The sequence below is a fragment of the Neolamprologus multifasciatus genome, chromosome 7 (assembly GCF_963576455.1).
Source record: "Neolamprologus multifasciatus chromosome 7, fNeoMul1.2, whole genome shotgun sequence".
NCBI lineage: Eukaryota > Metazoa > Chordata > Actinopteri > Cichliformes > Cichlidae > Neolamprologus > Neolamprologus multifasciatus.
The window spans coordinates 1921426-1948870 of NC_140445.1; the positions used below are offsets into that span (position 1 = coordinate 1921426).

The 27445-nt window shown below is 43.5% G+C and overlaps 2 protein-coding genes across 2 annotated transcripts; both read right to left on the bottom strand.

The window, feature by feature from the left end:
* Positions 1–2: 2 nt before the first annotated feature.
* Positions 3–21983, bottom strand: slc7a10b (solute carrier family 7 member 10b). Its single transcript, XM_085165410.1, has 11 exons — positions 21711–21983; positions 15126–15330; positions 14107–14258; positions 8782–8907; positions 8546–8699; positions 6708–6831; positions 5604–5707; positions 5417–5513; positions 4528–4677; positions 4247–4424; positions 3–4168 (listed from the first exon to the last, which is right to left on the bottom strand). The coding sequence occupies exons 1-11, from the start codon at positions 21850–21852 to the stop codon at positions 4038–4040; spliced, it is 1563 nt and encodes a 520-aa protein (XP_085021536.1). The 5' UTR covers positions 21853–21983; the 3' UTR covers positions 3–4037.
* A 2260-nt stretch (positions 21984–24243) lies between these two features.
* Positions 24244–27445, bottom strand: faap24 (FA core complex associated protein 24). The gene is made up of 4 exons (XM_085165423.1): positions 27007–27445; positions 25895–26037; positions 25660–25815; positions 24244–25310 (listed from the first exon to the last, which is right to left on the bottom strand). The coding sequence occupies exons 1-4, from the start codon at positions 27107–27109 to the stop codon at positions 25062–25064; spliced, it is 651 nt and encodes a 216-aa protein (XP_085021549.1). The 5' UTR covers positions 27110–27445; the 3' UTR covers positions 24244–25061.

Consider the following 27445-nt stretch of genomic DNA (forward strand, 5'->3'; position numbering starts at 1 on the left):
AGTCCAGGTCTGCCTCATTCTGCATTTATTTATAGTTATTTTCTCAAAGTGCAGTAACACACATTCAAGTTAACATCCAGTGTGATGATCCCACTGTAAACACCGAATGCTTTACAAGAAATTTACAACATGAAAGTGTGTGTATCAATACGAGTGGAGACACCAGCTATCATTTCCAAAGTGAATACAGCTGGATTTGAGAATTTTTTTATTGTTGTCTGAACAGAATTAGGCCCCTCTACTGATATACTTCAGTCCCTCTTTTTAAGTCCACCCTCAAAACTCACCTGTTTAAAATTGCTTATGTTTAAACCTCTGCATGCTTTTAACTTTTATCTGTTACTCTTATTAGTGTGTATATTGTGTATTTGTTGTACAGTGTCCTTAGGTGCTCTGAAAGGCGCTATTTTTAAATAAAATGTATCATTATTATTATATAGCCAATCTGAAGTTGGGACTATGGTAAAACCGCCCTCAGCATCCTCTCTCTGTGACCGCAACAAACATGCTGCTGATGACTTCCTGATTTAATCATTAGTTTCAAGTCTCATTCAATAAAAAATGATATTAATTTTGTAATTTCTAGTGCCTCTGTGACTTGTATTGATCTGTTGCGGCTCTTCATCATAACGGAGCGATGCGGCGTCTGCATCACTGCAGAGGCTGCGTCAGTCTCTTGCTCTCCTCTTACTCAAGAACAGCACACAAGATACTGCAGTTTCTCATCAGCACAGAGCCCAGCGCCTGGATAACAACCATGGCCTCAGACTTGGAGGTGGGAATTCTCATCCCTGCTGCTTTACACTGCAAATCGGCATAACCTGAGGGATTAAAAATCATTTGGGATAACTATGACTCATTAAGTGCACAGTGTACTGGATTATACTAAATGTTGTAACAAAAAAGACATGAATAAAAGGGCGCACATAGAAATGTTAAGGCTTCCTCTTACTGTTATTGTCCAACAGCACAGCTGCTTGAGAGCAAACACAGAAAAACACACAGTCATAAAAAGAAAGTACACTCTCTTTTAATTTTAGGGTGGACATCATAAAAACTCAGCTGGTCCTTAGAAGGTTTTAAAATTAGGTCAGCTTCAGATGAACATTATTACACATCACACTGTGTCAGGATTTACTGAACAAATGAGGCCAAAACACAGAAGCAGTGTGTGAAAAAGTCCATCCTCACTGCTTCCATAGGAATTAAAAGGTGAGTTAATCAGATGCACCTGAGTAGATGATCCTCAGAGGTGTAAGCACCTCTATAAAAGCTGAAATTGTGGCAGTTTGCTGGTTTGGAGGTGGAAACCCCCCATCAAGATCTCCATCTCTGACTCTACAGGCTTCAGTAGAGCCTCCAGCATCGCAGCGTGGCTCAGGTTTATGAAGCTGAAACTGAACAAACCTCGAGACAATGTCCTTTGGACAGATGAGACCTGAGTGGAGATATCTCTCCATAATTTACAGAACTAAGCAGCTGTCAGCATGGTGGTGGAGGGATGATGATCTGATTAGACCACAAACTCCTCTGTATACCAAAGTATTCTAGAGTCAGTGTGAGGCCGGGTGTCCCACAGCTGAAGCTTGGACCAAGCTGGGTCATCAGCAGGACGATGATCCAAGCAGCAGAACGGCTGAAGAAGAAAAGCATCGAGCTGCTGCAACGGTCCAAAGTCCAGTCCTCAAGGAGCTTAATGCTGCAAACCTCAATGAGGCAAAGAAACCAAAACTCCTCCACAGTGATGTGCGAGACTGATAAGTCACACAGGAAATCATCACTGCAACTTATTACTGCTAAAGAAGCGTCTCGAAGCTGCTGAATGCATGAGGCCCGTTTCTGCATGCTGCCTCATGCTGCTGACACAGTGTAATATGTTTAGAACCTGCTAAAGACCAGATGATTTTTTATGTCCTAATCCAGAAAACCTTAGAACTGAAAGAGGGTCTTGTTCACAGTTTCTTAGAATAACATGTTGCATAATCAGAAACTGCACAGAGCAGGAAATTGAAGAAAGATGGTTTTGTACTGTTAGCAAAGGTGAGAAGCTTGGCTAACAGTACAGCTCCAACCTGACCAGCAGATGTGACTGCAAGAAGGGCCAATTCTGTCTCAGTAACATCCTGCATTAGCAACACTTTACATGCACAACATAAAGTGCCACAGCGTGTTAGACTGCTGTGGATTACACAAATCCTATGTCTGAATGCACTCACGGTCACAGCATCATGTAATCCATCCGTGAGAGCAGCAGGTGACGTGAGCACAGCTAGTTTGTTAGCAACATTTTTTAAGCTTGAGTTTGCCCTCGGTCTTTTGGATGCGCCAGTGCTTTGTGCTCCGTCTGGTTTATTTACAGCAGGTTTCTTTTTACAGTGACACAGAAACAGTCAACAGGACACCAAAGTAATTCTCAGACAATCTATGCAACAAACAAAGCAAAAAGGCACAAACAAATATATTAAAATCTCTAACAGTGATTCAGTTAATACACCACATTTTATACACAATTCACCAAATAAAGAGCTTTTCACACCAAGTCTGAAATCTTCACTAAACACCTACTCTGACGTCTTGCACACAGTCTGTAATGTTGTCCTTTCCTAACGTTACTTTTCTATTTATTTAAAAAATAAAATCTGTAACTCATTCTGATTAACACGTAACAGTTTGGGGGCTGATGTGGTGGTTTAACGTTTGTCTTACACACACAAGCTCCCTGGTTCAAGACCAGGAGGAGGAGCTACAAACCTACAGGGTTATACCAATCCCAAACCTGGATTAATGGGGGCTGCAGCTTCACCAAATGGAAATATGCAGCTCCATCTGCTGTGGTGACTCCTTGGGACAACGAGAAGGTGTTATTATTAATGTTGCAGCTCCATATTTACATTCAAGGACTCTTCTAGAGTAAAATAATCCTTTATTTTGTGCTCGGCCTTGGTGAAGCCCCACATTTCGTTCACTGCCTGAAACAAGACAGTAGCTTTTTTCTGATTGGCTGCCCCTCAAAAAAATAGAAGGTTTGAACAGAAAGTGGGTGGAGTTTAGGTCTAAGATGGCCACATTAGGAATATCTGTGCTTGCTGACATCATACAGAGCCATGTGTGCCATTCCCAAATTTTGGTCATATTTCATATGAACGTTCAGCACAGCAGATGTATGACTACAAATAAGGAAAAGCAGAATCAGTCCACTTTATTAGAGCAGCAAGGAAAAAGAATCTCTCCCAGGACTCAAACTGTGAGCAAGGAAATGATTAATGCCACTGCCAACGCCTCCTGCCTCCAAATGTGGATCATTTTCCCCATTTAAACATGTAAAATCTTAATTTTTAATGCATGGGAACTAATCAGCAGATACTAGATTGGTCTGAAGAAATGTTTTGCTCAGGCAAATGAAAATAAATGGGGCAAATATCCAAGAAGACAGACAAAAAAACCAAAATTTATCACAACAGCTATCTTTGACTTCAGCCTAGGTTCTAAATCTAGCCAAATCTAAAGCATCTAGCCTGCTGTTCCAGTATCACTTCTTTATTGGTGTATCTTAAAAGAGCCCCGTGACACACTGGTGGCATGGATGGAGCTGTTTTTAGTGACTTTAACAAACAATGTGCAAGGTTTTTTTGCAGTTTTCCAACTGTAGGAAAAACTTGGTGTGAAAAGACCTGAAGGCACAATAAAATACCAGCAACATTCAGAGACAGTCACTGTTCTGTCGTGTTACCAAAGGAGGAACAGATGGTTCCAAAGTGGAAATAAAAAGTCCGTTCACGGCGTGAAACTGTTGGCATTAGGATGGTGTACTTGAAGACTTAGTAGAAAAGTAGATGGAGAGAAAAAATTGTACGCAGCCCACACAGAACAGCGGGCAATCCACTCAACTTTAGAAAAACAAAAATCAGAGTCTCAAAGGTTCAAAACTCAGACAGAAAGCTCCCATGACTGGAACAGGTGTCTGGACTTGTTTGATGATCAGTAAAAACAGGATAAAAAAAACCCCCAGAAGATCTTCTTGTTTCCAGATAAGAGTTTTAAGAATTGACAGACACGCTTCCTCTGCCTGATGAGCGGTCAGTCCACTCTGGAGGACTGGCGAGCTCGATGGGGTCGAGCTGAGGAAAGACCACAAAACACAACCTCTGGCCCACATGTGTCGCCCTCTCTGCAGAAAGATAAAATCACAAGTTGTATTAAAACAAGTCAAATTAAACCCTACAAAGTAATTTCTTTAGAAACTCACCAATGAAGTTATAGATACACTTTGGTTTCTCTTTCCAATGCACACCCAGGAAGTAGACAGGTACACCCGTAAGCATGATGACTAGTCCAACGCCGCAAACCACTGGCTCAGAGTAAAGACTGAATCCCAGCAGCACTGCCCAGAACATCAAGTAGCACACAGGAACCAGCAGGTTCACCTGTAGAAGGCAGAAAGTACATGATGGGAAGTCAGTGAAAGCTGACGAGTTGCAGATATGAACAGTTAACAGGAAACAGATGGTAGAAGCCTGCTGGGTTCACCTTGATGGGTCGGTACAAGTTGGGTTTCTTCCAGCGGTAGTACAGCAGGCCTGCGATGGTAACACCGTATGACAGGTAGTTGATGAAGGAGACGTAGTTGATCAGATTGTGTGTCTCTCCAATGCAGAGTATGATGATGGTGGCTGTGCACTGTAACACAAGGTTAGACGTGACTGCGTGAACATGACTGAAGAAGAGCTTTTGAAAGTTTTTCCCACATGCAGACTTTGGTTGGACGGGCCACTTTGGTAAATTAACACCCAGCAAAGTCAATCTGGTGACCAACTTTAACATTTTAAGTCTATATTTACTGTATGTCCACTTAAACCAGGATGTGGTTTTATTCTGAGAGTTATAAGAAAAACAAGAAATCAGAAAAATAATCAGAAAAAATTGATAGTTTTCTTTTTGTTTACCTTTGTTTAGCTATTGTAACAGGTTCTCTTGCCATCTATGGACACTTGTTTTAGAAACCATGCCAAGTTTTTTCACAACACTGTGCCTCGCCAATTCAGCTCCTTTTGTCCCGGACAAACCCCCAAACTGGTTAAAGAAGGGAGTCCACACAAGCAGTTTGCTTAAATTTTAAAAAAAAAAGGTTTTAAAAACCTTTGGTACCAAAATTGGGTTCTGGAGGAAAAGAAAATGATTATTTTTTTAAATATGCAACACTTTTTGATTTTGTTTGATTTTTTAAAAGCTACAAATCTGATACGCTGATAGCGCTGGGTTCAGGGTTAGCAGTAATGGGACTTAAAGCTCACAGAGTTAGGGAGAAATTTTATAAAAATACTTAAAAACAGCACTGTGCAGTTAAAAACAATTAAAATACTGTTTATGTGTAGAAAGCATAGAAACTGAGACTTCTGTAATATCAATGTGTACATACGCAGACGAGCAGGGCGGGGATGGGCGTACATCTCTTATAGTGGATCATGGCCAGCAGGCTGGGGAGGTGACCTTCTCTAGCTCCCGAGAAGCACAACCTGTTGATAGGAAAACCAGCCCGAACTTAGCAGCTGCTTCAGAGCTGGGTCATTATTCAAAACCACAGAAAAACAGGAAGTCCGGCTCACCTGGAAGACGTGAACAGGTAGCCGTTGATTCCTCCAAAGGTAGACAGAGCCACAGAGATCGGCATGATGACGGAGAACATTCCCAGCAGCTTCTCACCAAACGTCTGGAGAGCAGAACATCAGAAAGATTGACCAACACGCTCAGACCACAGCGGTGTTCTTTTAATCTGTTCCCGCAGACTCTGATTGGCTGAGCTAAGCTGAAATAGATTACCTCACTTTTAAGCACACTGGAACAAAGGGACAGGTACCCATGAGTCTGATTTAGTCAGAATCAACCAAACTTTCTTTTTCATCGGAACGTTGGGATATGAAGACACTTTTTGTTGAGTCCTCTCCACAACCAAAGCTTAACACTGATTGGTTACTGATTGCATGTATACATGTAAAGGTTTTACAATGTGTTGTGGGAGGGTTTTCAGTCTGTGTGGGCATATTTGACTACTTTGTCAATCCTAAATGTTAATGTATTTTATAGCAGCGGTCCCCAACCCCCGGACCTCGGACCGGTACCGGTCCGTGAGTCGTTTGGTACCGGGCCGCGAGAGTTGGGGCTCAGGTGTGAAATGTATAGTTTTCAGGGTTTTTATCGGTTTTCAGCGTTATTTTGTTATCGTTTTTATCGTTTACTCAGTTTTCCTGGGTCTTTTCACGTGTGTTATGAATAAATCTTCTTTTTTTCGGTACCGATACTAGTTTTATTTTGTTGTATTTATCCGCGACACCTTAAAGGCCGGTCCATGAAAATATTGTCGGGCATAAACCGGTCCGTGGCGCAAAAAAGGTTGGAGACCGCTGAGTTATAGGGTATTTAGTATGTGGTGGTCTCTCCAACACTGGGGGATATAACTCAGCTGCATAACCAGCACAACATGTCAGAGGAAAAATGTGTAAATTTAGCTGTGGGAGGGCCTACCCCTTTAATAGTGGTTAACTTTACCTGGTTCATCAGGCTACGTCTCCAAATGTCTTTGTGTTACACATGACTGCTCCCTTTCTACCTTTCCCCTCGAAACACAATTTAAAAAGCAGTTTGGCTGCATGAACACGTCATTTTCAGCAGACAGAGCTGGACATCGAGACCATGATTTCCATGTTACTCACTACAGCCACAGCATTGGATGACAGCAGCTCCTCGGGCGACATGGAGGAGAAGTAGGCGATGTTGGTGAGCGTGTACACAAAGGTCACCAATGGGATGGAGATGTAGATGGCACGAGGTAGATTCCTGACCGAGGCCACGCACCATGCACAAACGACACAGTCCAAACCAAAACATTTACAACCACATGTGAAGTTGAGGGATGAGCTTTTCAAGCAGGAAGGTCTGGTGGTCAGCTCACTGAAACGAGTGAGCTGACCACCAGCAGACTCCTATCAAAGTGGGAATATTCTGCTTATTTCCTGCCATATATGGCACGTCCCTGTGGTGCATGTTCGGAATACTTTAATTATCCCCGAGGAAATTATGTGGTTGCTCCAAGACATTAACAGTAACAGACTTAACTAATTAAATAATGCAACACTTTACAAAGTTTACAGATTTAAGAAAAAGCACTAGTATATTTTAACTCTAACCTGTGAAACTTTTACTGTGGAGCATGAAATTAAAGTTTTAGATCAATGTCTGCACAGGAAGTCCCTGTGAGACTGAATCTCAGGCTTCACAGTTTTTTTTTTACTCCTAGCTCTGTATGATGTCACGGAGAGGGGATGTCCCTAATTTGATCATCTCAGGCAAAGAGCCCCACCCACTTCTCTTCCAATTTCCCATCAACCAATCAGAAGAAAGTTGATTTAAAAGGGGAGGAGCTAAACGTCTCGTTTCAGACAGAGGATGAGCTGAGGGTCTGCAACACAGCCCAGTGTGAGATAGAGGAGGATTATTTTGAACTGTGACTCATGCAAAGCTCCTCTAGCAGAGTCCAAGAATGAAAACATGGAAATGAGCAGAAAGGATCCACTTTAAAGGAAGTTGCATATATTTATATTTTACTCACATATTTGGTAACACTTTATAATAACCATCAGTAATAAATGGCAACCTGACAGTTAACTAAACTGCAGTACTGTTCCAAGCAGTGGAAAAATCATAAAATAATAAATAGTTAAATGATTATTTTACTCACAGGCCTTCAGCATCGGTCCTGTGGGTAATACATTACTTTTTTGAGTAACTCCAACAGTGAAGAGCCGAGGGGCAGACAAAAGGAAACAGAAGTCCCTCTGACTCATCAGTGTACACCAGCTGTATGGTTTCCGATCCATTTACCTATTACTGAACATAAAAGTTAATTAACTAGAAATTTTCCATTTATTAACCCTGTGAGGTCTCAGTCATCATCAGCAACGACCTTAAGCCTCATTCTTTCCTACTAGATGTCATTTTTCTGTTGTTCTTGTGTGTCTTAGCAAACAGAAAGCAATAAATAAAGAAATAAAGAAAAGCGTGAGCCTCACAGCCGGTTTTTATAAAGTGTTACCACGTCTTATTTCACACGGTCGTGGTGAATAAAAACGGAGAGCATCACTCTGCTGAAAAAAGAAAGTTGTAGCAGCCAAAAACAAACATTAAAGGAAGTGTTAGACATCATTTGGTCTGTTTGAGTCAAACGATGATTGACGGAGGATTACAAAAGTGCAAGATTAGTTTTCAGATTATATTTTGGTCTCAGCAGTTGTCGATTAATCTGCAGAACAAAAAAAATATTGCAGCACATTAACAATCTCATCTGCTAAGTAAATGATGAGTTGGTGGTGATCTGGTTAATGTAAGCAGGCTAGTTTCTCACTCCAGTCTCCTTGATTTTCCTTGATGTCTGACGTTTCCTTTAAAGTTTCATTTGGATGACGTTCTCGTGTTTGGGCACTTACATATCTTCAGAACGTTCCCAATAATTTGTGAAAGCAAAACCACGGTGATGAGAAGTGTGAATATTCACCGTCTGGGTTCGACCACCTCCTCTGTCACATAGTTGAGGAAGTTCCAGCCGCTGAAGGCGAAGGACGCCTGCAGGAAGGCGAGCGCGATCTGCCCAACCGACGGCGTCCTCTCCAGAGAGAAGGCCACCTGAGGCGTCAGCGCCTCGTAGTTTCCTGGTGGTTACATGAGACATCAGAGCTTTTAGCTTTCAGGAAGTGGAAAAGCGTCAGATCTGTTGAGGGTTGGCAGATTTACCATTGAAGATCTGGACCAGACCAACTACGATGATGAGGCCCAACGCCATCAGCTTCCCCACCGTGAAGACGTCCTGGATCCTGGTGGCCATGCGGACGCTGGAGCAGTTCACCCAGGTCAGCAGCACTGAGCCGAGCACAGAACTCGTTAACGACACACTCGGGAGGACAGAGAGTGCTCAGAACATCTCTGCAGTATAAAGGTCAAACTTGGCACATCTCCATTAAAGATCAAAGACTATCAGCTGATTCTGAGGGGGGGGGGGGGTATTACTGCAGAAAGCTCTCCTCAGGAAATGAATGCTTAGGATTTGTTATTTTCTTTCTGCACAGCAAAATAACCTCCACACATTAATGAGACTTTTAAATGAACCACCAATAAGCAGTAACGTGTCTCCAAGCTCAATCCTTCTGGGCTCAGGTGCATGCTGGAGGTCACCGCTCTGTGGAGCCACGTCTGGGCTGAGAGTTAAAGAATAATGAAGGAAAAAAGTTGAAAAGTTTAAAATTTAAGCCCTCGGGGCTGATCTGGGGGAAGGACAACTCTGATTTCTTTGAGAGTCAAGCAAAAGGCTATGGAAGTAAATCCAGACAGAAACATCTGGAGTGGAACCTCTAAGGCTACGTTCACACTGCAGGCAAAAACGCATCAAATCCGATTTTTCTTACCCTATGCGACCCATATCCGATCATGGTGTGACAGTGTGAACGGCACAAATCCGATATTTTCAAATCCGATCTGGGTCACTTTCGTATGTGGTGCTGAATCCGATACATATCTGATGTTTCAGAAAGCTGCTGTTTGATGGTCATGTCGCATTAAATCCGTCTTTTATGTCACCAACACAAGACAGACGCTAATTATCAGCGCCGGAGAAGACATCGTGAACGCTTCCTGGTCATCCGGTGAAACTGTTGGGAAGACAACGTTGGAGAAACGTGAACATTTTATTTGTGCCGTATAATCTGCAGATTCTGACAGAAATCTGCAACTATCCTTTGAAGCAGCGCTCCTCTAAAACAGCAATAAGGATCATTATTAGGTTATTTACATTATTATGTAAATAACAAAATAACTTAAAGCAAAATTGGGAAACGTGAAGTCCGAAGTCTTTATATTAAGGTCCATCAGTCAAACAATACTGTTGCTCTGGGTCTAAACAGAGCGCGTTGTGTGTGACGTCTTCTTTTGCGCATGTGGGCGCTTTGAGCGTTCACACTAGAGCGCGTTTGCTGTCGCATTTTATTTGTAGCGTGAACGAGCAGACAAAAAAATCGGATTTGATCAAAAAATCGGATTTGAGCATCAAGACCTGCAGAGTGAACGCAGCCTAAGTGTCTGAGCTGAGCGAAATGGATTCCATTAGCGATGGCCTTTCCTCAAGGCAAGGAGGAAAGGCCTCCTGGAGTAAGACCCGTCTGGGTAAGAGGACAACACAGGTTTGGATCACCAGTCCCCGTCTGACTGGGACTGAGCTGGACATCACTGGAGACTGACCAAAGGTTGCTGGTTGCTGGCTGGAGTGCTCCTTTAATAAGATCAGCAGCAGTATCTGGTCTCCATCCCGCGGTCCCAGTGCGGGTGCTCTCACCGGCAGTGGGCGGCAGCAGCCGGTTACCCTGGGAGGCAGGAATGTGGGAAAAGGCCGAGTGAGAGAGGGCGTGATTGTTTCACCTCGTCTATCACTGTCAGCGGCTTTCCCCTGCTCGCTCTCATGGTGGCCTCGCTCTCTGGCACAAAGGCAGGCTGTCAGCCACACAAAACAAACCACTTCCGTTGCGAAGGGCGAACAAAACCGTCTGGGTGCCCCTCGGCCACCCTCCGAGGAGGCCGGATCGAGCTCACGTTTCAGGATCCCGTTCCAAGAACGAGTGTGAAGGAGGGCGTCAGGAGTCCAGCTGTCTCACTTCAGATTCCAACGTTATTTACTCATTGATCAGGCATTTGCAGCCGGTTACAAGACATCAACCAATTAGGCAGCCCGAGGGGTCGTGACCTCTGCTCGGGCTCTTCTGTCGTCCTCACTGACGTCTAATGACACTCGCTATCTTTGAATCAATTTTTGATAAAAACAGCTGAATTTTTCAAGTCACACCCTGTTTTTAAGATTTTTCTCAGATCTAAGAGTTTTTATTTTACCCACTGGATTAGTGAACTTACAGAGTTCTTATAGCCAGCATTTCCAGTCACTCCATAGTGTAGCAGCATTTACCTAACAAGCCAAGGTCATCAGTCCAAACCCAGGAGGAGACAGTTCCCTCACGGACAACTTCACAGTGAAAGGAACCAAAGAGTTAGCTTATGTCCTCCATGCTAATGTGTCTAACAGCTTAATTCAGTGCTGACAAGCAGTAACTGTTGAGACATTCAGACAGTCTTTGTAAAGTTTCAGGTAACATGGAAATGACCCTGTACTGACAGCTGCACTCAAACATGCGATCTATGGCATGAATCCACCTCCAAAGATGGATGGAGATAGATTCCTGTGCTGGAGTACAAATGTATATAAAAACTAGCAAGTGTTAAAAGAGCTGCACTTCCTCTGATGTCCAAAGTTCAAACTACAGCAGAAAAACAAATGTTTGCAGCCTGACACAAACACAGTTTTGCTCTCTATAGATACACTTCGTCTGTGCTGTTGTCACTTCTACCTCCATAAAACACACACTGGACCTCCCAAAACCAATCACGTGTGACTTTAAGTGACTTTAAGTGACTTTTATACACAGTTTATAAATACATGAAACTGCCATGATTTGAACTGTGTAACAGAAATGCTGGACAGCCGTGAGAGGGCAGAAAATCTGCAGAGCCGAAGAGCAGAGAAAGCAGCCGGGTCACTTTTCTCGCCGTCTTTCTTCTCGTTCTTTACACGGAGCTCACTTCATGTGTGAACAACTGAGTTTAACAGCATGAAAGCCTTCAACGAGGGTTTGTTCAAAAGTGTGCGCCATTATGCTCATTTCTACCATTCACTGCACTTTGTCGCTCTCTATGAAGGCAGACTTTTGACTCTGCTGTGGAGTGTAGCCTTTCAGAGCTGCTATAAACACTCAGCTTTGTGCAAACTGTTTGCTTTCAAGCAGAATGTGAAACAAACATCCCTCTGCTGCTGCTTCTTCAGTTCATTCACACCCTGAGCACCGAACCGCTCTATAGAAACTGTAAACTGCCACACACATGACGCTGAATAATGGACACATCTTTGATTCGGAGGGTTTAAATGATTTTAGCTCATCTCATCTCCTGGTCCTGCTCTTCTTCCTCCTCCAGGATTCCAATGCATTTTTTATAAGAAACATTTTAACACACTTTACTCTCCTCCGACATTCAAGTAATGCTGCATCACTGCTCTCTGCAGCACAGAGGGAAGATGAGCACACAACGAGCAGCACGGCAGACTCGCAAGCCGCAATCTGTAGCTCCATGACGTAATTCTCCACGCTGCATCACACCGAACATGTGATTTGTTTTTATTAAAGGCTTTTTTTACACAGAATTTCTGCCTTATTCATTCTTACATTCAAGCTCTGTTAAAAAGAGCAACCAGTATGTTTCTGATCAGCACAGCTGTTTCTAAAGATGAATGCTGAGCAGCAGCATCATGGGACACAGCTGAGGTCAGAAGTTTCCATCCACTCGTCACAGGCATGAACCTCACAAAAATTTTGGGCTTTTAATGATTTCTTTGAACGGTTCTTCTTCCAGGATGGACTGTTTTAAAAAACAGGATCTGGGTCCTGAAGTCTGAATTGATTTTGATGTTTACGTACACATGCTGAAAGCTTGTGATGAATTCAATTCAATTTTATTTATATAGCACCAAATCACAACAAAAGTCGCCTCAAGGCGCTTCATAGATACAGAGAAAAACCCAACAATCATATGACCCCCTATGAGCAGCACTTTGGTGACAGTGGGAAGGAAAAACTCCCTTTTAACAGGAAGAAACCTCCGGCAGAACCAGGCTTAGGGAGGGGCGGGGCCATCTGCTGTGATTGGTTGGGGTGAGAGAAGGAATGGAAGGATGTTGGAGGTTCTATAATGTCTTTAAACTTGGCCGAGGCCTGCTAGCTTCTCATTAGTGATCATAATTACGACTGACAGATTCTCTCTGCAGCATAAAAAGGATTTGTTTGACAGCATTCACTGGATTGACCAATACTGGGAACAATGGGAAAGTCCAGCCATCTCAGTGAAGATCTGAAAAGCAGAAGTGCAGATTTACACAGGTTGGGGAACTCTCTCTGAGCCGTTTCTGAACAAGGATCCAAGATCACACAAGTACAAGTTACTCAGATCTGTCCCCACTGAGGTCTGGGAGAGACCCAGACTGTCCCCCTCAGATTACAGGAAACTGGTTCGGATGTTCAGGAACAACCCGGGCCATCATTATTTTATGTTCAGGATCAAGCCTGCTGTGGACTAGAATCTGCTGGAACACCAGTGTCACTTCCACAGTGAAGCCAGTCTCACATCTCCAAGAACCAAGAAAGAAGCTCCTGCTCCAAAATCAACGAGCTCAACTGAAATCTGCAGCTGCCCACATGGACGAGCCAAACGGCGTCTGGAGAAAAGTTTGATGGTCAGACGACACAAAGATGGAGCAGAGGTGAGGCTTTCAACCCTGAGGACACTGCAGCTGTGACGCACGGCGGTGGTAGCATCACGCTCTGGGCTGTTTCACTGCCAGTGGATCTGGTACATTAGACAAAGTGGATGGAATAAAGAAGGAGGACTACCTCCACAATCTTCAACTTCTCCAACCAACAGCTAGACGGGTGAAACTTGGACACAGTCTTGGTTTCCAACAGGACAATGATCCCAAACACTGCATTTGGATAAACCAAGTTAGCATTAAGCTTATGGGATGGGCCTCCCAAAGCCTCGACCTCAACGCTGCTGAAAATGTGTGGTTTAAGCTTAACAGTTGAGTCTGTGACAGGAAACCAAACAATATACATGAACTCTACTGACTTTTCCAAGAGGAACGGTCACCAGAATTATACCAGGAGCCTGTTGATGGATACCAAAAGGATCTTGGTTGAGGTACAACAAATATTAATGGAGGTGTATGTATATTCTGATAAGCCATTTGAATCAAACAGTCTAAAGGCACCTTTTAGAAGAAGTTTCTGGGACAACGAAATGTGTTTCATCACGACAGCGTCCGAGGTGTTGCCTGTTATACACATCCCAATTCGTACATCTCCTGCGAGCCTGAAGGATCGACCTTATAAGTTTTCCAAATAATGAAGCAATTCTTCTGACTTGATGAACTGGCCTCACACTGATCAAAGTGTGTTTGATAAAGTTATCACTCACAGAGACAGGTGGCAGACAGCATCCGTGTCGCCATGTACGGTGGAACGCAGTTTGGGAAGACGGGCTGCAGTACGTAGCTGGAGAAGGTAAGTGCGATGACGGCCAGCGTGGTCGGATACATGATGAGGACGGCGCTCCACAACAGGAGGAATCTGGAAGAGAGAAGGAGCTTCAGTGACAAACACAGATTCAGAAACTCTCCATAACTCAGCAGGACACGAGGCAAAGCCCTCGCCGTGGATTTCACTGGTGGATATAAAAAAGACCACGTCCAGTGTGAGTGCAGCTAAAGAACCTCTAGACTTCTGGAGTCTTCGTGGCACTCGTAAGACAGTCCAGAATAACCGGGCTCTGTGGCCCAAACTGTTTCCTTTTGTTCGTCATGTCTTTGACAGAAGGACTGAAACAGGTTTCTATTGCAGTGAAATATCTTTCTGTATCATGAACCACTTTAGGGCATCCTCCAGTTTGATTTGAGGTGTGAAGCGAGCAGCAGCACCAGCGTCCTGATGGCATCACCTTCATCCAACACAACGAGACGCTTCTGCTACACACATTCGAGTTAATGAATTTGCGTCCTTCCAACGAAGTGTCGCAACTAGAAAAATTTACATGAACAACAACTCAGAAAGTTTTTGGTACACAACCTGCCTGTATGACGGCAGAACACGTAAATGTTCGGTTGATGGTAAGAACCTGCTGGTTAGCTGTGCTAATTCATGTCTTCCATATCTGTCTCCATGTGTGGTATGAAGCTACACCCTTTACCTGTCCATGTAGACTGACCTACATTGGTCAAAAACATTATTTACTGGCATTAACCCTGATAAAAAGTCATATTTATTGATTGTACAGTGCTGTGGCAAAGTGTTTGCTCCTTTTCTCTTTTATGTTATTTCCACATTTGAACTTAAAAGCACTCACAGCAGTCTCAGGTTAGTCTCAGGCCCCTGACATTTAGATTTTCATCATCCTAATCCTAATTCAGTGAAGAGTACTGGACACACAAACACACTCACCCCGTCAGACCTCCAAATATCTCCGTGACGTAGGAGTAGTCGCCTCCAGATTTGGGAATGGTGACGCCCAGTTCAGCATAGCAGAGGGAGCCCAACGCAGCGATGCAGCCTCCCAGCACCCAGACCACTAAAGCCACTCCCACCGAGCCCGAGTGCTCCAGGACGCCCTTAGGAGAGATGAAGATCCCGGAGCCGATGATGTTCCCTATCAGACACATTTAACAGGAGTCGAGATCTTTAATGTCTTGTATGTTGAATAACCCAGGTCATATGAGGTATGTGTCACTTTGGGTGAGCTGTTATGGTTGCCATGGTTTCCATTAGTTTTTTAATCATTCCTTGTGTTTTCTTACTTCTCATGCCTTTTTTCTTGTCCTGTCTATAATAATAATAATAATACATTTTATTTGAGGGCGCCTTTCAGAAACCCAAGGTCACCTTACAAAAAACACAATTAATAAAAGGAACAGTAGTCATAAAATACATAAAATAAGTTAAAATTACAAAACAGAGCGTGACAACAGATAAAATCAGCATTAAAGCGAATAAGCCAGTTTAAACAGGTGTTTTGAGCTGTGTCTTAAATACAGAGAGGGAGTCAATATTTCTTAGTGCAGGAGGAAGAGACTTCCAGAGCCGAGGAGCAGAGCGACTGAAAGCTCTGCTCCCCATAGTGATGAGGTGTGAGGGCGGAACGGTAAGATGAGTAGCAGATGATGATCTGAGAGGGCGGGAAACAGTGGTGATATGGAGCAGGTCACACAAATATGAAGGAGCAGATTTATGGATACATTTGAACGTGAGAAGTAAGATTTTAAAGTTTATCCTGGCTTCTACGGGCAACCAGTGAAGCTGCTGGAGAATTGGGGTGATATGAGCACTTAACGGAGTAGAGTTATGATCCGAGCTGCAGAGTTTTGAAGAAGATGGAGTTTATGAAGGGACTTTTTAGGGAGACCAAATAGGAGGGAATTACAGTAATCAATACGGGATGTAATAAGACTATGTCTATGTCATCATGTTTCATGTTAGTCTCCTGGTTACTTCCTGGTTTACTTTGTTAGTTTTTTCCTTGTGTAAATGGTAAATGGTCTGTATTTGTAAAGCGCTTTACACTACACACAATCATCCACCCAGTCACACACATTCACACACTGGTGATGGCAGCTACATTGTAGCCACAGCCGCCCTTGGGCGCACTGACAGAGGCGAGGCTGTCGGACACTGGCGCCACCGGGCCAGTGTGTCTTTTATGGTTTTATTTCCTGGTTTTGTTAGGCCTGTGATAGATGGGTGACCTGTCCGGTGTGTGAGCCCTCCCACCTTGCCCTGGGACACCTGAATTTGATAACCAGAAGATAGATGGATGGATAATGTCTCATATTGTCAAACGCCTCAACTCCTCTCTCTTCATCTTTGTTTATTTTTTGTTGTTGTTGTTGTTTTGGGCGGGGGACACATTGTACATTCATTTGTATTCATGTATTCTGGTGACACAAACATGAGGATCAGGGGTTAGTGTGCCTGTCTGCAAGTCAGGTAGAAGTCAGAATTGATTTTGCAGCGGACGCCCAAAGCATCAACTCTAAGGAAGGATGAAGAGCCTGAAGCTTTATGAGATACATTCAGGAGAATTTGGCTTTTGCTTGCTATCAGTCCAGAAATCTGTCAAATGCTAAAAAAAGAGTAAATGAGACCCAGAAAACAATGCAAAGAATGAAGCTGGAGGTAGAGACCCCACAGGGTCCTGATTGTTCTCTTATTGGTCACATAGCACCATCCTTCTTGCACGTGCTTTTCACACGTGACTTCTTTGTCAGAGAACATCCTGAACATTTCTACTGCTCCAAAGTCCAAACTGGTCCCCTCTGAGTTTATATAGAGGACATAAAGAGACAAAGAGCTCCATAACAGAGTGAGTTAGAGAAGGACATAAAGGCCATAACTCAGGATGGGAACAATTCCTCCTGCCCAGAGCCTCAGTATGCAGCGTGGAGTACCAGTAGATCCGACACATTCAGTCTACAGCACTACCAGTAGCGTGGCAGAAGGCAGCCAAGTGGCACACACAGCCATTACATAACCAGACATAAATTATCCACTCCAGTCTGCAGAGGTGGGAAGTGACCGACTCACCTTCTGCAGCAGCTCATTCCTGCAGCTTCCTCCTGAAACATGTCAGCGTGGAAGGAATTAAAAGGTCAAGAAAAAAGATTTGAGTTTGTTTTAATCTACAGAAACATGACTTCAGATGCAGAGCTTCCTGCAGCGTGCAGAGCAGCCAGTTTGTTCCCTCTGTGAATGGAAAGGTGTTTCAGCATTCTGCACACAAAACCTTCCTCTTGTTCTGGAGGGAAAAAACACAAAGCCAAGTGTGGATGAGGTCCAGTTAGCCAAGACCTGCACCAACTTCCACGGAGGCAGCAGGTTAGCAGCCTGGGGTTCAATGCCTTGGCAACACTTTGGAGCACTCCAGTTACTCGATAATAAAACCACTGTAGGTCGGCCGTAACAGCTGGAATCCTCCTTACACACCGGAAAACTGAACTGATCACTTGTGGTGAAAAAGAAATGAAAGACAGCTGCTTTAAACCACAGAAATGTTTGTGAGGTGAGTAGGTTTTCAGAGCTGCAGCTAAGCTGGGAGAAGGAAATACAAATGTCTCTCCGGCTTTCATCATGTGGAATGTGAGCTTCTTGGATAATAACATGGATGAGCTCGGTGAACTGATAGAGACTCATCATGAGCGTAGTTGCACTCACACCTCACAGACACAGTGTGGGTACCAGGCCTGTGGAGTTTTTGGGTGGACAGGGACGTTAATCCAAGTGGTGAGAAGGAATGCTGAGGAACTGGAATAACAGCATGAACCCGGACACGTGACCATGAAGGAACATTGAGGAGACTGTTGTTGTGATTTGGCGTTGTATATAAAATATAAAATAAAAATAGATTTGAACGTTACTGCTGCTCGGATGTTAAACTTCCGGCTAATGCATCCGTATTGTTTGATGAGGGAATTTTCCCCCCATCACTGCTGTAAGACCTCCATCAGCTGATGCAGCGACCATCCACACGACTGTGGTGAACAGCTAGACATACTTCTGAATACTTCCTCTAACATCTGTTTCTGCTGCCACAAGGACAGATGAGGAAAATCTTTCCCTGCATCATAAAGATCCTTACTATAGTTTTTTCTTGTGACGTGTTAAAGATTTATTTCATTTCTATTAAATTCTGCTCCTTCTTTTGTGGAGTTTTTACCTTATTGAGCTATTTTATTTTTATTTAAGCTATATGCTAGTAGACCACGAGGTTAAAGTAACCCATCATGATAACTTAGAGTAACTCTTGTAAGATAGCAAATAGAAAAGGAGACTTTCAGGACTGTGAATAACTCCAGATCTCATGACTGATTCTTGTCTTTCTTCCTTGGTCAGATCATCTGCCACCATAGTTTGTGCTTACATTCCTATGCTGATGATACACCTCTTTATCTCAGTACCTAACTCTCCACTCAGCTCCTCCCACAATCACTTGCAACTGTCTGCATGAAATCAAAACACGGATGTCATCTAACCTACTCAAACTCAACAGAAATAAAACACAGGTTGTGAGCCCCAAAGTCCGACTCCGGCAGACTAAAAACCTTCTCATTGACATGAACCCCGAGGTTTGCAATCTGGGTGTCGTTCTGGACTCTACGCTTTCACATCAGATCTGTCACCAAAGCAGCTTTTTTACACCTTTCGATTTTGGCCATTACTCATTGATGCTGCAGCAGAGACTCTCCTCCGTGCCTCTGTCACCACCTCTGTTAGTGATTTCCAGCTCCAGTATGTCCAGAACTTATATGCCAGGCTTCTAACTCACTCTGACCTCTGGGAACATATCACCCCCACCTACAAAGCTCCACTAGCAAATCCGTTAATGCTCTGGCCCCTCGTTACCTACCAGGGAAAACCTGCTGCTCCATGCTGCTAAGCCGTGGGCCTACTTTCTGTCCCTCACAAGAGAAAGGTCATTTATCCCTATTAGGGATGCAACGATACCAATTTTTTCAAACCGATACGATACCGATACTTGGATCTGAGTACTTGCCGATACGGAGTACAAAAAAACGAATTAAATTATTGCAGAGTCTCCACATTGTAAATATCACTGAACTATTGGCACTGTCTCGAGCTTTCAGAATAATAAATAAACACTTCTGTTTGGAATAAAATAAATACAAATTAGGTTTGCGAATAAAATAAACTTTTAAATTATTGCAGAGTGTCCATATTGTAAAGAAACAAACAAAATAATTATTATTAAATAAATAATAAAATATAAAAAATTATAAAATAAATAATAAATAAAATAATAATTGCCCCCCTAGTGGCCAATCTAAAAAACTACAACAGAAATGACAAGCCACCCTCTGATTAATGAAATAAGTTGGTATCGGTTCATGGTATCGGTTAACTTTTACGAGTAGGAGTACACACACATTTTACAGTATCGGTATCGGTGCATCCCTAATCCCTATACATCCTAAATGACATTAATGGGAGTGTAAAATATAGCACAGGTATGTATGGTTGGGTTTATGCACAAAAACAGAATCAGTCTGTTGGTTTGAAAACGGAAAAAAAACAACAAAATCCTGTGTTCAAGTCCAAAGTTCTGCCGACATACACACCAACCACAGCCTCCTCCCTGCATTGATTCACTGATTTGCTCCTCTGTGCTATCTAAAGCCACCACGGCCGTCCTCTTGAACCTGGCTCCAGCAGTGAGTCAGTCCCCACAGACTCATGTAAAAACTTCACATTTTACAGCAGTGATTTTATGTTATTTTACATTTGACATGTAAAATCACAATCTATTTATGTGAATTTAATGATATTCTAAAATATCATTAAAAGCACAAAAAAAAAAGCAAACTTTTTTAATTTTTACAGTGCAGAAATAAACATGTTTGCAGCCAAGAGACTGAGTCCTGGGTCTGCTCTGGAACTCATTTCAGAAGCACCTCACCAGGAGGCCTCCAGGTGCCTGAACAGATGCTGAACCTCCCATCAGCGTAACTTTGTGCTGAACATTGGTGGGGCCTCAGTCCAAATAAATAAACAGCCTATTTATGCAAGATAATTCATAACTTTATTGGGGGGGGGGGGGTTGCTTGGGTCTGATTTTTGAGGGGGCCATAACCCTCCTAACCTCCTGGAAATTACTCACAAACCCACTCAGAGTTTGTGAGTGTAGACGTAGGTAAGAATGCAGATCGGCACCTTTGCTTTCAGACTAAGCTCTCTCATCATCACAGCACACCGTCAATGATCTTGAGGCCACCATAGTGCGCAGCATCCACTTCTTGGCCGCCAGTTCTCACTCCCGAGGCGTAACATGCCGACGTTTTGTCACGTCCCGCGGCGTTCCTGAGGAACGCGAAAGGAGACCTTCGGCGTTCTTATGGTACGCGGCGGGTTATGGCCGAAATCCAGTGCAATGACGCTCCCGCGGTAATAGACGTTCCAGCCCTGTATTCCAGCCCTAAACCTAACCTTATCCCTCGCCCTAACCATAACCTTTTTCCTGAGGTTAACCAGGACTTTAATGATGTTAAATAGCGTGTTTCTAAGCGATTTGAAGAAAAAGAGCGAACATGTGTAGATTGAGTCCATACGGTTCTCATTTTTCCTCATTTTTCCGAGGTCTCATTCAGGAACGTGGTGGGTAGCCGAAAATGTAATGTGTTGACGATTTGTCACCTAGCGTAAAATGTTACGCTTTGGGAGTGAGAACGTGTTGGTCTTGGCTGTGTCCAACAGTCTGTGGGTAAAACTTTTGCACAGAAACTTCAGGCTGTAAACAAGTTTATTTCTCTGCGTGTAAAGCTGGACAGTTTAACATGAGAGTATCTGCCTCAAGTGGACATTAGAGGAACTGCACCTTTTGGCACTTCAGCACCAGGCTCAGTGAAGGATTCTGTCTCCCAGTGCTGAAGGAAACCTACAGCCAGGCTCAGTACAATATAAAAGTTCCTCCTTGTGTCTGTGTGCCAAACAGAAAAACACAGTTAATAGAGTTTTTAAAAAGTACTCATTTAGCTTAGATAAACTCTTTTTTGCGCACCAGAAGCAGTTTGGATTTTGATTGGCTCACTGCAAACATGCCCAGCATCAAACGGAGGAACAATAAGAGCCCGTTGGAAGCTGACAGTAGTTTTAAGTCAGACTTGAGCTCCTGCAGGCCTCCCCCCTCCATCCACCCTGGATGATGCTCCTCTTTAAAGCTCCCAGCTTCTCCTTCTGCTCCAGCAGACAATGATCTTCTGCTTCACCACAGCCTGCTCCTGGACTTCGTGTATTTCAGCCACGTAAGCACTACAACTCAGTTTGATGTGAACCCACAACAAATATGGACTCCCTCATTTTTCTACCCCCACAAGCTGTGAGTTTGCTGTGCAGCTTTCAGCTTATTAATCAGCCACAGAGGAGCTGCTCCATCAGCACAGCTCTGGTAAAGAACGAGTTTTATGTAAAGTTCTGCAGCACTAAATCAAAAGAAGAAGGAATCTCCTTGTTTTTCAGCCTCACCTATGATGATGGTGCAGGCGCTCAGCAGCCCGATCTCCTTCTTCAGAGTCACTCTGTCGGGGATCTTCTTCTTCTTCTTCCTGCCGTGCGTCCCGGTGCCGTGCGGCCGGGAGCAGATGCTGCCGCTGTTCTGTCCATCCATGTCCGCCTACCCGGGTCCGGTCCGATCCTCCCAGTCCCAGTACTCCCAGTGCTCCTGTCCTCTCCTCACTCCGCATTCATGCAGACTGAATGGGCTGCGCTTGCGCAACAACCTGCCGCTGTCCAGGGTAGAATGTTAAATACCCAGGACTCACCAAGAGGCGTTCAAGGACACCGAGAGGAAAACGGCCCGAGCACTCTCACCTTCTCCCGGTCCTGCCGAAAGGGATTAGTGCAAGAAGTTTAAGGACCAGTCTTGACAGAAAGAAACTCCCAAATTCTGTAATCCAATCCAATTTTATTTATAAAGCACTTTAAAATACCCAGCACAGGAACAAAGTGCTGTACAGAAAATAAGTTAAAACAATAGAATAACAGAAAACAGCAAAATAAATAAATAAAACACATAAAACATAAAATTAAAACAGCCCTATATTAAAACAAAAACATGATAAAACAGCATCGAATCACCTAAAAACAACTGAAATAAAAATAAAAACCAACATCTCACGTGGTGTCAAAGGTCAGGGTAAAGAGGTGGGTTTTCAAGAGTGACTTAAAAACAGATAAAGAAGTGGCCTGTCTGATCTCTAAAGGAAGCTCGTTCCACAGTTTTGGAGCTGCTACAGCAAAAGCACGATCACGAAGTTTACGCCCAGTCCTGGGTACATGCAGGAGCAGCTGATCAGCTGACCTGAGAGAGCGGGTGGGTGTATGAGGCTGTAGCAGCTCAGAGATACGATGGGCGAGGCCATGGGGAGCTTTAAAAGCAAATAAAAGAATTTTAAAATGAATCCTAAAAGAAATGTGCAGCCAGTGACGTGAAGCTAAAACAGGGGAAATGTCCTCAAACTTTCGAGTGCCAGTTAAAAGACGAGCTGCGGCATTTTGCCTCCTCTGTAGACGACTAATATATAAAGTGCATTACAGTAATCCAGCCGAGTGCTAACAAAGGCGAGGATCACTGTCTCAAAGTGCTGCCGTGAAAGAATTGGCTTTATTTTTGCAGCTGCCTGAGGTGAAAGAAGTTAGATTTTACCACTGCCTTAATTTGATAATCAAGCTTCAGATCACAGTCCACTTTGACCCCCAGGTTTGTGACAGTTGGCTTAACATACTGTGCCAGGGAATCTACATACACATTGGGGGTCTCAGTGGGCTACCAAAAACCATCACCTCTGTCTTTTTATCATTGAATTTTAAAAAGTTAACAGACATCCAAGCCTTAATGTCATCGAGACACTGAAGTAATGGCTGTGTCTGCCTTTTTTCTTTAGAGGGACATAGATCTGACAGTCATCAGCATACAAGTGGAAAGGAATGCCGTGTTTTCTCAGTACAGAACCAAGAGGAAGCAGATATAAAGAGAAGAGGAGGGGGCCTAGAACTGAGCCCTGTGGGACACCACACAAGAGGGGAGCGGAGGACGACACATAGTCACCAAGGCTGACACGAAAAGTTCGCCCCGCCAAGTAGGACCTGAACCACTCCAGTGCTGTGCCCCTAATGCCCACCCAGTGCTCCAAACGAGAGAATAAAATGGCATAATCCACGGTATCAAACGCAGCTGTCAAATCTAAAAGCACAAGAACAACACAGTCCCCAGCATCAGTCGCTAAAATATGTCAAAAACTTTTAAAAGGGCTGATTCAGTGCTATGAAAGGGTTTAAAACCAGATTGGAAAACCTCTAAAACAGGAAGGCCGTTATTTGGCTGTAAACTACCTTTTCAAGAATTTTGGAAAGAAAAGGTAGTTTGGAGATAGGCCTGTAGTTTGCAAGAACCGTAGGATCAAAAGCAGGTTTTTTAATCAGGGGTTTGACTACTGCATCTTTAAAATCTTTAGGGACAACACCTGACATCAGACTATGGTTTACCAGCTCAAGAACCAAAGGACCAACTGTAGGTAACACCTCTTTTAAAAGTCGAGGAGGGACAGCATCATTTGGAGACCCTGCAGGCTTAAGATGACCAACAGTCTCCTTTAAAAAGGAGTCACAGGCTCAAAGCTGTCAAAGACAGCAGAGCAGGAAACAGACTGAGAGGTCGTGAGCACAAGGAGAGATTTGAGCCCTTGTAGAGGAGACCTTCTCAATAAAAAAGTGTAAAAGGTAAGGATTTAAAGACATCATTTCATATTTTCAAAAGTATTGTCATTAGCTCATTTGAAAATATATAGAAGAAAGATGAGGTAATATAAAGTTAAAAATATTAATGTAGTTGAGTGTGCCAAATGTCAAAGACTACAGTGTAACACACCCCAACATATGCAGTCTGTGCATTTGTTAGTATCCTCAGACTGAAATGAGTTTTCAGAGGAATAATCTGCAGCTCATTTCATCAGGATACTTTCAGGTATTTTTAAAGCAATAAAAAGAAAAAATGCAAAACTTTGTTTTTATTTTTATTTCACAGTCATAGAAAACAGTTTTGCATGCATTCAAAATCTGGAAAATTTCCTCTGCAGAGGCAAACTGATGTCCGAGTCTGTCCTTTAAAACGGAACCATCCATTCAGGTCAAAATAAATAATGCAGAGTAAAAATCGGCACATGAATTAGTTCACGCTCAGCTCTGTGGCCAGTGACAGTGTGCAGGTGCTCTCTGCGCGGGAACACACCGGGCAACATGTTAGGTTAACGCTGCCTCCAACACTTCCTGCTCGCGCTGAAGGCTGTGCTGTAAACCGTCGTCTCAGAGACACAAACGTGCGAGTAATTCTTGCATCAGCCTGGCGCCTGGTTTAGATTCGACACACGTCAGGCAGTTTGCAGGAAGCCTTCTCTCACACATCTCAGGACGCAAACACCGTGAATGTCGATGAAGATGAGGAGCATGCCTGACCTGAGGCACCACTGTGGAAAGTGCTGTTTGCTGTGCAGGTCACGGTCACCCGGCTCTGATCGTCCAGTGACTGTTCTCATTCCTGGGGTGTCAAATAATCCTGATTTACTCATTAATTTAAACCTGATGGATCAGGATTCCTGCTGCGAAGGGGTTATTCTCCCCCAAACGCCAACCTTTACCTCATTTTAACCGTGCAGTTTTTATTGCTTCAACCTAACCAGCAACTGCAAGCCAGAGTAAAAACTGAGTTTCTTCAGCCTCCTCATGCAGACATCAGCTCTGGGAACCAGGACTGTGAATCGATGCTGCAGGAACTTCAGTCTCAAGGCTGGATTTTGGCCACTGTAATCTGAACTGAGCTGTTCAGGTGCCGGCAGTGTGTTTGTGGAAGAAGCTGTGGATCTGCTGAGCGCCAGCCTGGCCCACGATGGGCTCCAGCTCGGCAGGGGAGGCGTTGCAGAGCTGCTGGATGCTGGAGAAGTGCCGCAACAGCACCAGAGCTTTGACCTTGCCCACCCCGGGGATCTGCTGGACCAGAGCCAGGACCAGAGGGTCCAGCAGGCGGGACGAGCTCTTCCTCCTGAAGGGGTTCTCCCGAGCCTCCCCGTGAACCTGCAGACAACAAGAACAAGCCTCAAATTCAACAAAAAGGCCAGCTTTGATCTGATTGGTTTGATTTTTGTTATGCAGGGTTTACAGCGCCTGTGACATCATGTCTCTGTAAAACAAAAAGTCATGTATGAATAAATCACCGTATGTTGTGTTAATACTGAGCTCTCACTGATATGATTCTTTATAGCAGACCGTTGTCTATAAAAATGAACTTAATGCAATATTTTTATGACACACAGAGACAAACATTTACAAAATGTGACATCATAGAGAAAAACAACGCAAAATGATTTTATGTACCGTAACTCAGAGTTAAGGACTATAAATCAACACATTCTGGAAATCTTACCATCTGAGTGATGAGCTGTGAGGCGTCGGCCTGCCCGCTGATGGGCAGCAGAGACAGGCCGAGGTCAAACGCCACAAACTTCTGCACAGCGGGGAAGTACTGCTCGCTCAGTCTGGTCTTCTCCACCAACACCAGCTCCTGGAAGCTGCTCCCAGCCTGAAAACAAACACGAGGAGCGCCTCCAATATCAACCTGAACATCATCGAGAAGCTTCCAGGTTCCACGTCAAACTTACGTTCCTGTAGCGAACCACCTTCCTCTTGTAGCCGCTTCCTGCGATGATGTCACACTCAGAGACGTAGAGGACACTGCTTTTGTTGGGCAGGAGGAAATCTGCCACTCCGAGCTCGGTCTCAAAGAGGATTTTCACACCTCCATCTGCAGCAGATGCAAATTAATTGCACTAAACACACAAACACTTTAGCCAGTGAAACACCTAAAAGCAAACTGTTACTAGAGCCAGTCCTTCTCTAAAAGCAAACATTACATTTCTTAAAAGTGCTTTAAAAGTCCAAACATCTGACTGACACTGCCCCCTCACTGCATCATCACATGCAACATGCGGCTTCTGCATTCTACGTTGCTCGTCAGACGACCACAAGGGGGCAGTATATAACGGTGTGCAATTAAAGCCGCTTTAACTGAAACTGAAGAGAAGCTGAATTTGCCTGCACATAGAACTTACACCGTTGTCTGTATATATCATCATTCATTTGATCAGTAATAAAGTGACTGATGTATTTCACCGCACTGAACCTCAGGAGTGTTGTTGGACAGTTTAAACACAGGGAAGTTTAGCTGCTTTTAAGAACACTGTACTTTATGTCAACTCACCAAATGCTTCCGGTCTGACCACCTCACTTATTCACATCTTAATAAGAGAAAAACTGCCAAGTTTCAGCCCTCTGCTGTTATTGCTCATAAAATACAGATGTTTGTGATGAAATCAAATAGCTATATTTACAGAGCTACTTAAGCCATGTCATTCAATGTTCAGGCCAAATATCTGATACTATGAGTTTTATGAATATATCATTTAAAGTGTAGCTGAAGTTTAATAATAAATTCTGAGAGCATGAATTTGTTTGAAAATATTATTATTATCATATTTGAACATTAACATTAAACTCTGGCATCAAAAAATATGTTCTATTGAAAATAAACTATACTTAACAGTATAAATAATTCAGTAACTATAAAATAAGACTTCATCCACATCCACACGCGTTTTGCTTTTAAACCTTACAAGTATTAAAAGTCAGTACTTTTATAATAAAATGTTAAAGGCGGGTTCTCGTCTGTTTTTTGGTGAATGTTTATTACTTCGGGTTCGTGGTGCTTATTTACCTTTCAAACCCTGAATGAAGGACGAGTTTCTCCATTTGTCGCTGCAGATCATGTGTCCGTAAGGAGGAACCGCGTTAAGCAGCACAGGCGCTTTGTTCTCCATGCAGCTGAGCACCACAGCGGGTTAAAGTTGCCTTTATTGACTTGGATGAATGTAGGACGTTAGCTACCAGGGTTCGCGTTTGCCTCCATAACGTCAACTCGCTTCTTCTTCTTCTTCTTCTTCTTCTTTGTGTTTAGCGGCGGTTGGCAACCAACGTAAAGGAGCATTACCGCCTCCTACTGTTCCGGAGTATGGGTCAGCCCATTGACTGTAGAAAACTTTTTCTACAGTCAATGGGTCAGACAGTGAGTTTACCAAATTTATCCAAATTTAAAAAAAAAAAAAAAAAACTACACTCGGTTAACTCGCTTCCTCCTCCTTCTTCTTTATAGGGTT

What these genes read in the sequence shown, in the direction of transcription:
- slc7a10b (XM_085165410.1), bottom strand. Translation starts at nt 21,852, where the DNA reads ATGGATGGACAGAACAGCGGCAGCATCTGCTCCCGGCCGCACGGCACC. An exon ending in ATATTTGGAGGTCTGACGGG is followed by an intron (nt 14,259 to 15,125) that starts GTGAGTGTGTTT and finishes TCTCTCTTCCAG; the next exon opens with ATTCCTCCTGTTGTGGAGCG. An exon ending in GCTGTCTGCCACCTGTCTCT is followed by an intron (nt 8,908 to 14,106) that starts GTGAGTGATAAC and finishes TGCTCGGCTCAG; the next exon opens with TGCTGCTGACCTGGGTGAAC.
- faap24 (XM_085165423.1), bottom strand. Translation starts at nt 27,109, where the DNA reads ATGGAGAACAAAGCGCCTGTGCTGCTTAACGCGGTTCCTCCTTACGGA. An exon ending in AGGTGGTTCGCTACAGGAAC is followed by an intron (nt 25,816 to 25,894) that starts GTAAGTTTGACG and finishes GTTTGTTTTCAG; the next exon opens with GCTGGGAGCAGCTTCCAGGA. An exon ending in CACAGCTCATCACTCAGATG is followed by an intron (nt 25,311 to 25,659) that starts GTAAGATTTCCA and finishes TGTTGTCTGCAG; the next exon opens with GTTCACGGGGAGGCTCGGGA.